This window comes from Muntiacus reevesi, chromosome 6 (assembly GCF_963930625.1).
Source record: "Muntiacus reevesi chromosome 6, mMunRee1.1, whole genome shotgun sequence".
In the NCBI taxonomy this organism is placed as follows: Eukaryota; Metazoa; Chordata; class Mammalia; order Artiodactyla; family Cervidae; genus Muntiacus; species Muntiacus reevesi.
Window position 1 is genome coordinate 99,990,363 of NC_089254.1, and position 9,993 is coordinate 100,000,355.

The following is a 9,993-nucleotide window of genomic DNA, read 5'->3' on the forward strand; positions in this document are numbered from 1 at the left end:
GTCTCACAGAGTTTCAGGTAGATAAGAGATGAAGGAAGAGAGGAAAGTCACGGCAGTAGCAAAGCCTTGGGAAAACAGATAGCTGGGAAGGAAGGTTCAAGAGGGAGGGGACATATGTATACCTGTGGCTGATTCATGTTGATATATGGAGGAAGACAACACAATGGATAAAGCAATTATCCTCAAATTAAAAATAAATATATATACAAAAAAGTAAAGACAGCTGGGGCTTCATCTCAGCCTCATGGCTAGTCCAGTGATTCTGGGCAGCTGGTTTTAACGTTCTGATTTCAGTGTCATTATCTGTGCAGCAATGTGATGGTAACAGAGACTGATAAACGTATTCATCTTTATAGCCTCAATATCCACAGAGTCTTGAGTAGTAATTTATTTTGAGGAGACCGAATGAATGACTAAATCACCTTTCAAATTCCATCTTCACATAATAAATAGTTCAACTCTTTGTCCTCCATCTTCTCAGCAGCCAGACTGAAGAGGAAGTAAATAAAAACCAACTAATGACCCTTGAACATATTTGATTATATAAATGATTTTATTTCAGTAGTGTTTTCAGGATGGGAGGAAGGTGCAGCTGGCTAACAGGGAGGGTCCTGAAGAGATGAAGCTGCTCAGTTGGCAGCGATGGTCTGCTGAATCCAGCTCACGTAGTTGCAGACCTTGGTGTAGACCCCAGGCTTGTTTTTCTGGGCGCAGCCGTAGCCCCAGGACACAATGCCCTGAAGCTTTCCGTTGCAGACCACGGGGCCGCCAGAGTCACCCTGGGCGAGAAGGAGGGGCAGTGAGAACTCACGGCTCTGCCCAGAGGGGAGAAAGGCTCAGGCTGTTCCTCCTTTCCCTGGGGACCAACTCTCCAGGCTGCAGATCCTCCATGAAGACCCCGTCTTTCCCTGGAAAGCCCACCCTCATTCTCCACGCTTGGCCCCTTTTCTTTCTCCTCCCTCCTTCTAGATCCCTTCTTTCCTCAGCCGCAGATTCGCAAGGCCAGAAAGGAATGGGAAGTTCAGGGCTGCCCATCCAGCCAGGCTCTGCCCATCCAGCCAGTTCCCTGCTACTATATCCTTCCTCAGAAGGGTACTCCGATGTACTGCTTGCGCAAGATCTGTGCATCTTTTCCCCAAACCTTAACCATTCATATGGCAAAAAGAAAGCTTGTTATTTATCCCCAGTCTATCCGGAACCCTCATGATCAGTCCCAGAGACAGCTTTTCAATGTTCTGAGTTTCAGGAACTGGGAAATGTGGTGGAGACACGTGAGGCTGAGCTGGAAGGACAAGGAGTGCGATGCAGCTCACCTGGCAGGAGTCCTTTCCTCCCTCCAGGTAGCCCGCACAGAACATGTTGCTGGTGATCTGGCCTGGGTAGGCGCTTGAGCAAGAGCTGTCAGATAGGATGGGCGCCTTCAGACACTGCAGGACATCAGGGTAGCTGGCTGTTGGGGACAAGATTGAAAAGAGAAGAGGATTACCCACACAATCTGGGAAATATCTTTCTCAGTACCTCTCCACATCTTCCCAATGTTCCCATTCCTTCCCTCCAATTGTCAGTAACTTCTATTATGGAAGAACAACCATTATCTGGAGGGTCTTCTAAATGGTTTTAGCCAGCAAATTGTTCTCTCCCTAATACTAGTATCAGTGACCACATACCCTAACCCTAGACACGTTATTTCTGAAGCAGGGCTATACTTTGAGCAGTTCCAGCCTCAGCCTCTGTCTTGTGTACCTCCTCATTCTTTGCTTCTCTGCAAATCACTGTTCATATTTTAGCTGCGTACCTGGCAACTTAGCTTAGTCCTTTCTTTCCATGTTGTCAAGCAGAGGGATCCTGCACATTTCAGTTACATATCCTAAGATTCCACAGAACCGCCCTCTCCTGCGGGAACGCTGCCTCGAGGGACATAGGGCTGCCTGACCCTGCACGTGGCTTTCGCCTCTAGGATTCCCAGGCCTGCTGACCGTGTCCCCGTGAGACTCACTGCCGCTGCTCTTGGTGTTGCCCCAGCCGGAGATGAGGCACTGGGTGCCGGCAGAGGCGCAGGACGTTGGCAGAGAGACGGAGGCCACCCGGCTGTTGAGGCTGGCAGCTGATTTCAGCTTAATCAGCATGATGTCGTTGTTCAAGGTGTTCTGGTTGTAGCTGGGATGGACGATGCTCTTGGATGCGCTGATGAATTGCTCATTGCCCTCAACGACGTTAATGTTGTCTTCTCCCAGACGCACTTGGATTCCGCTGGATCAAAGGATGACAAGTTCTCTAAGTCTCCAGTGTGAGGGCCTCCGCCTCCCAGTGCCGCCCAGTCTTGAGCATAAGCACAGAGGGTAGGCCTTTATAGCATTCACCCACACAGACACAGACACACACACACACAGACACACACAGGTCACTGTTCACTCAAGGTAGTCCTTGTAAAATTTAAAATTTGTAGCTAATGGTGCAGGGTAGAGGACTCCTTAGGTAGGTGTCAGTCTAAGGCCAGGCTCACAACCCAAAAGGCTTAAGATGTTGAAACAACAGTGTGCAGTGCATATGTCTGCAGATAACGAAATCTGATTTGTTGGAGAAGATTACGGGGAGCAGGGGTGATCAGTGTACAAATGGTTAAGAGGAAGAATCCACCCTGAATTTCAGGTACTGTATTCATTAGGTACAGGAATGGGAACCAAGTGATGCCAACAATACAGGAGATGGAAAGGGACATGGTGCTGATTAATCTAGTTGCAATTGTCAATTACTGTACAGAGATGTAGCTGGCCTCAGAGATGTGACAGAGTATTAAGTGACCAGAATGAGCTGTGATTACCTTCAGGTTGTACTGGCAATCTGCTTTCTTTGTTACTTCCATATGCCACTTTTCCCCTGGTTGAGCCATAATGATTAGAGCTCCTAAGATACTCTAGGTATATTTAATCACTCAGTATTTCTCTTCCTATGTCTTTATGGCCCTCATTTGGAAAGCCATCAGTGAACTCTAAGGGTATGTTTTTATGGGTAAGTGCCTCAAAGCATACAGTGCCTTGGAGTGGGGGGATAGTGAGGTCTTGGAATCTGAACACTCCCCCTCAAGCATGACTCTATAGTTCACCCTGATTGTCTTTGGCATGGTTGAGGATGCCCTGGCCTCAGAGAACAGGGCTGTGAGTACTGGTTACTTACGACTTGTAGCAGTGAGCCGCAGACACCACCCACTGGCTATTGATGAGGGAGCCCCCACAGAAGTGGTAGCCGGAGTTCAGGGACACCTGGTAGGGAACGGTATTTGCCCCACAGGTGTAGCCCCCGACGATCTTGTCATCGTCGTCCACAGGGAAAGCGACTGGCAGAGAAAAGTTGGAAACTCTTTGTAGAACTGATTCATTGTGGGATTTCTACTTTCCAGCAAGGTTTTGCAGATGAAACAGAAAAAAAAAATGGGTCCTATTTTCTACCAGGCATAATCAAGATCTTATTGCTCTATACACTTGACACATATGCTAAATATTTATGTACTATAGCTATTAATTTTTAATACATGCTTTAAATTTGATCATATACTGATTGTTTTTTTTACATATGTCACACACACACACACAAATCACACTCCTTACATAATAAATGCCTTGAAGCCCACTACCTGAAAATATAAAGATATTTTTTACACAAAACCTTGCTAAGGAGACATTTAAGTATGTGTTCAGTGAAGCTTTGCAGTCACCATCATTGTGTTTATTTGTGGAGTTCAGTATAAAATAAATACCACAAGAGGTAACAGAAAGGAAACTCTTAAATGCCACCTGAGTTGTTCTGACCTGTAAAAGAATAAGGAGTTTTGTACTTTTGTTGTCCCAATTTCTTCTTGGTTCTCACCTAAAATGTTCACTAAATAATCTCATAGAACATTATAAAGTTTCTCTCTCCAATCTTTCCCCTCATTCCAATCATGTTTCCAACCTTCTTAATTTATTCAGCTCTGTAAATTTTGGACCACTGACTTACTGTGATTCCTAAAGACTCTAAATATCTGGGATTATATGCTATATGCTCCATTGTTCATATTTTCTAAACTAACTTTAAGATAGACACTTTTGATATATAAGTAGGCCTACTGAATTCATTTATAATAATCAAATTTGAGGAAATTTTGTAATAAGTTTGAAGAATACAACTGTATTGAATAGTATAAAAACAATAGTCTTTCTCTATTTATTTTCATGATTGCATTACTCCAAAATTTCATTAATGAAGATGTGGTAAAATCCAACCCAAAGATTATATTCATAAGAAACAGAGTGCCTTTGCCTGTTAAGCTCCCTCTTAAAAAGCTTTTTAGTATAGAGGAGACTCAGATGAGATACAGCTTCAAGGAGCTCAAGAGTAGTCCTTTATTCCAATTGTTAGCTACAAACTCTTTTAAAGATAAAAACAACATTTCCTTAATGTTGACTATCTTTTCTTTTTCACTCTTCATAGACCATACCTGAAATTTAGGGCAGATTCTTCCTCTTGATACTTTCTACACTGATCACCCCAACTCTCTGTAATCTTCTCCAACAAAAGAGATTTAGTTGTCTACAGACATGTGTACTATACACTGTTATTTCAACATCTTAAGCCTCTTGAGTACAGAGATTATATTTGGCATTCATTGTTGGCTTCCAGAGTACAAAGTACAACCTTAAAAAAGTCATAGACCCCTACTGATCACTTATCTGTTAAGACTCACCAGTGACTCCCAAGAGAGCCAGAAAGATGAAGGTCTTCATGGCTGCTCACCAGTTCTGGACTAGGGACTAGTTGCAGGGTTTCCATCCACAGCTATTTATATGTCCAGGTTTGTCATGGACACCCATGGCCACTGGTGCCAGAAATGTGATTTCCCTCGAAAATCACAAATCCAAATTTAGAATTCAATTCCATGTCACACTGAAGATAATCCAGCATCCAATTTAAACATCCGCTTGTGTCCACTTTTCCAGAAGGTTATGGGAATGGAAGAAATGAACCCACCTGGTGGACACTGCTCCCCTAAATAAAAAAGTAAGTTGGAGAAAGATCTCAGAACAGGGCTACAGGTGGCTTGATTCCCAGAGAAAAAATTTAGGTCCTCGGTTGTCTCAAGTGTGAGCTTTTACCCTGAGGAGTATCTTGAGAGCTACACCCTTGATGTTTCATTAATATTGCCTGTTTCACAATTATATCATCTGTCTTGTGGTAGCTCTGGCCTCATATATCCGTGTTAATGTTTTGTTATTAATAGGAACACTTTTTGTCCTAAGGAAAGAACAAAAATTTTATTCAAAACCACAAGAGTTCAAAATAGAAAAGAGAAAGTGAGCCCAATTTATACTTATCTGAGCAGACTGTTTAATAGGCATATTCTAAATACTTAGCCTATGTTAAATTAGTAAACCTCTAGACAAACCTACAAGATCCCTCTTATGATTCCCATATCACAGATGGGAAAACTGAAGGCTCACAGAAATACAAGGGACTTTGCTAAACTCACAAGGCAAGTCCATGGTAGGGTCAGGATTCCAGCCTTGGAAAGCTGGCTTCAGTGTCTATGCTCTCAACCACTATGTAACACTTCCCTAGTCAGTTCCCAAAAATCTGGAGACTGAAATGCTGCAGAATTCTTGGCCAGTGAAAAGACAACGGGAGTTTATTGAGTGCTTATAATGTACCAAACACTGTGGACAGGCCTTCCGTACATCAGCTCGTTCAGTCGTTACAGCTTTGTGAGCGTTGTGCTCTGAGTTTTGCCATTTTCATAGATGGAGAAGGTGTACTTAGAGAAGCTAAGGCTTCTTCCACAAATTTTCAGTTCTGTGAGGTGATCCACACAGGATTCAAACACAGCGAGCCTTGCCTCAGGGCCCATGCCTTCCACATGATGCCATACACGTAACAGAGGAATGATGAAATAACGTATTTTAAGGCAGGACAGCAAAAATTAAACAATTTAACATTCTCTTTGTGTCACTTTGGACTTCTTCCTTTCCTCCTAATGTGCAGTGTGCTCTTGCATTTCATAACTCCTCAAAAATGGAGTGGTTGCAAGACAATAAAATTCTTTTTTTTTTTCCTTTCTTCTGAAGCTAGCAATATAACTTCTTAAAAGTTTTATTTTTTTTCCAAGCTCTGTAGGGGTCATGATGTCCTGCTGGTTGCTTTGTACGTGCTTCCCTGGAGTGTGTATTCTTCTGCATTTGGACAGAATGTCCTAAAGATATAAATGAGATCCATCCATCTAATGTATCATTTAAGACTTGTGTTTCCTTATTAATTTTCTGTTTTGATGATCTGTCCATTGGTGTGAGTGGGGTGTTAAAGTCTCCTACTATTATTGTGTTACTGTCAATTTCTCCTTTTATGTCTGTTAGTGTTTGTCTTATGTATTAAGGTGCTCCTATGTTGGGTGCATAGATATTTACAATTGTTATGTCTCCCTCTTGGATTGATCCCTTGATCATTATATAGTGTCTTTCCATATCTCTTGTAATCTTCTTTATTTTAAAGTCTGTTTTGTCGGATATGAGAATTGCTACTCCAGCTTTCATTTGCTTCTCATTTGCAAGGAATGTATTTTTCCATCCTATCACTTTCAGTCTATATGTGTCTTTAGGTCTGAAGTGGGTTACTTGCAGACAGCATGTATATGGGTCTTGTTTTTGTATCCATTCAGCCAGTTTGCGTCTTTTGGTTGGAGCATTTAATCCATTTACATTTAAAATTCAGTTCAGTTCAGTTGCTCAGTTGTCTCTGACTCTTTGTGACCCCATGGACTGCAGCACACCAGGCCTCCCTGTCCATCACCAATTCCTGGAGTTTACTCAAACTCATGTCCATTGAGTCGGTGATGCCATCCAGCCATTTCATCCTCTGTCGTCCCCTGCTTCCAATCATTCCCAGCATCAGGGTCTTTTCCAACGAGTCAGTTCTTTGCATCAGGTGGCCAAAGTATTGGAGTTTCAGCTTCAGCATCAGTCCTTCCAATGAATATGCAGGACCAATTTCCTTTAGGATGGACTGGTTGTATCTCCTTGCAGTCCAAGGGATTCTCAAGAGTCTTTTTCAACGTCACAGTTCAAAAGCACCAATTCTTTGGTGCTCAACTTTCCTTATAGTCCAACTTTCACATCCATACATGACTACTGGCAAAAACCATAGCCTTGACTAGATAGACCTTTGTCAGCAAACCTCGAACAGTCACCTCTACCATCTCATTTTCAAATTACACTTCTTTTCTTGAGTCTCTTCTTAAAGAAAGATGTTGATATGGTATGTCTTTGTGAATTTTAATCTAATGCACATCTAAATGAGCGCATGTCATTTTTAAAAGCTATTTAAGTAACAGTGGTCACCTATTAATTACCTAAAATCATGCTGAAGAATTCTAATGATGCACATAACTCATGAGACTAGTCAGATGTTTGGACAGCATGAAGGTGGGGAAAACCAAGGATAGCAGATGGTGGGGGTGGGGAGGTAGGTGGAAGGGGTAGGGAGCAGAGTAGACCTGGTATTAAGTGAAAGATCTTTGCATTCTAAGTGAAAGTCAAGAGGAGAATGGTCCCTGTTGAAGAGGCCAGCGGAATACTGGGTTAGTACGAGGTGTCACTGTATCTATGTTTGTGTGCTTGTCATTTCTGTGAAGCGGGTTAACAAATCTGAAGAAAACATCTTTGCATGGTTGTGCAAGAGCTTGGACCTTGAAGATATTTTATTCTTCTGAGATACTGAAATATTTCTGTGGAGTTTGAACCTAGGGAACTGAGTTGGGTCCAAGACTAACTAAATATTCTTAACTGCATTTTATATGGTTTGGTACTTATACTTCTTTTCCTAACTTCAAACACAGAGTGGCCCAGAAGCATGCATCTGTGTTCATTAATCTGTATTTGTCACCTCTATTTTCCATGCACATGGCTTCATGGCCTTGGAGGATTATTTAAACCTGTGACTAAATTGGGTGCTGATTGGGCTCAAGCAAACATATTGATATTTATATTGGCAATAACAAGAGTCATTGGCCTCTAAAGGTAATCTTATGCCCTTCCCTTCAGTGAATCTGCTTTTCCTTTTCTTTGGCTTCCCTAGTCACTTTTCCTGGCTAATATATCACCAGTCACTGAGGCTGAGTTGTTCTGGCTCTTATCACTCCAATGTGTAGGCAAATTTTAAATAAGAATGTCTCCCTTGAAAAAATGGTATACTAAGAAACTTACTAAAAAATGGAAGGAAGCAATCAGAACAACTCAAGGTTAGTGAATAGCATGTTCTTTCTTACTTATGTGAATCCTGGAACCAGGCTGCATTTTCCTTGAGAATCTCATTCAAAGGTGCCATTAGTTTGAGGACATTTCTATTTTTATAGCTGCATGTGTTTTTCCCCATATTTTACGTGCAAGGTCAGAAATCTTTTCCTCTTCCTGAATAGAGCCAAATTGTAATTGTTTTAGGCTTTTCAAGCAATATATAGATATAGATACAGATATAGATAGATATAGTTCTATATCATAACTACTCTGCTCTTGACCATGAGCAACCCTAAATAAAAGGTGAATGAGTGGGCAGCCATGTTTTTTTTTGGGGGGGAGGTGGTCTGGACGTGAATATTGTCATGGATAACATGAATATCCAGAGAAAAACAGGGGAAATGGAAGAAGTTAACAATCACTGATCTACATATCAGAATTTTGTTGAAGTGTCAACTGAATTCAATTAAGTTTCTGTCAGAATTCACTTCACATTGCTCTCTTGTCCCACTTGCAGCCACATCCTACCTCCTCTCCTCAAGGATAGGTTGGTAAAGCAGACTTAATGGAAAGACAATTAATTTTTATCATAGAGGTTTCCAGGTATGTAGCCTGAGACCACAATTGCCAGAAGAGCATGTGCAAATGCCATCATGAAATATTTGAAAGCTTTCCTCTTCTGAATATGATGGACTGGTGAGGCATTTCTTAAGAGAAAACACCCTGCTGGATTGGAAGGAATTGAGATAAGGAAGAGAAGGAGAGAAAGTTGGAGGTAAATGTGATGGTGAATATCAAAATAGAGCATCATAAATGGAACATGACAAGAAAGAGGGAGAATGATAGTACGTGTGTGTGTGCATGTATGATCTGTCGTGTCTGACTCTCTGTGACCCCATGGACTGTTAGCTTGTCAGGTTACTCGCTCCATGGGATGTTACAGGCAAGAACACTGGAGTGGGTTGCCATTTCCTCCTCCAGGGGATCTTCCCAACTCAGGAATTGAACCCATATCTCCTATGTCCTCTATTTTGCAGGTGGACTCTTTACCACTGAGCCACCAGGGAAGCCCACTATGGTACATACCCCACAGCAATTTTTTGAAAAAGACAATTTTCTTTCAACTATATTTATATCCCCACCACAAAAACTTTTTTTGTGATTTGTCTTGGAGCTCCATTATCCCAACCCATTTCAATGCATCCACCTTGCTTTTATGTGATACATTTAGGCATCTTGAATTCCTCTCTAGGAGGAAGACATAGATCCTGGGACATACGCTGGTGAGAAACTTTTCACAAGTGCTGTAACTTTCAGAACTTTTAGTCACTATCACTTTCCTACTTCATCCTTGTGAATTACAGTCATTAGACCGAGTATTTAGCAAATGTAGCAGAGAAGACAGGTTCACACAGGACAAGTCATGTCAAGCTGACCCCATTTTCTTTGACATGAGCTCACTAGATTAAAGAATTTAGAGAAAAATTGGAACCCTGTCTTGTTCAGCAAAGTACTTGACAATGTTTCCATGGTATTTTTGCCGTTTCCATGGTATTTTTGCAGGTATGCAGCTGATGCATGCTCTTGCAGTTGCACTCCAAGGTAGATTCCCATATGAATCTAGAGAAGCAATTAACAACTTCTCTCCAAAGTGCTATTTTAGAGCTCACATGAAATGTGGCAGGAAGTCCCTGAGGCCTCTGACTTGAGATGACAGAAAGCCAAATAGCTGATTTAC

The 9,993-nt window shown here is 41.8% G+C and overlaps 1 protein-coding gene across 1 annotated transcript; it reads right to left on the bottom strand.

Moving 5' to 3' along the window:
- Positions 1–629: 629 nt before the first annotated feature.
- LOC136170626 (serine protease 1-like) lies at positions 630–4,760 on the bottom strand. Its single transcript, XM_065938983.1, has 5 exons — positions 4,721–4,760; positions 3,175–3,334; positions 1,993–2,250; positions 1,314–1,446; positions 630–779 (listed from the first exon to the last, which is right to left on the bottom strand). Exons 1-5 carry the CDS (start codon positions 4,758–4,760, stop codon positions 630–632), a joined length of 741 nt encoding a protein of 246 aa, XP_065795055.1.
- Between the last annotated feature and the right edge of the window lie 5,233 nt (positions 4,761–9,993).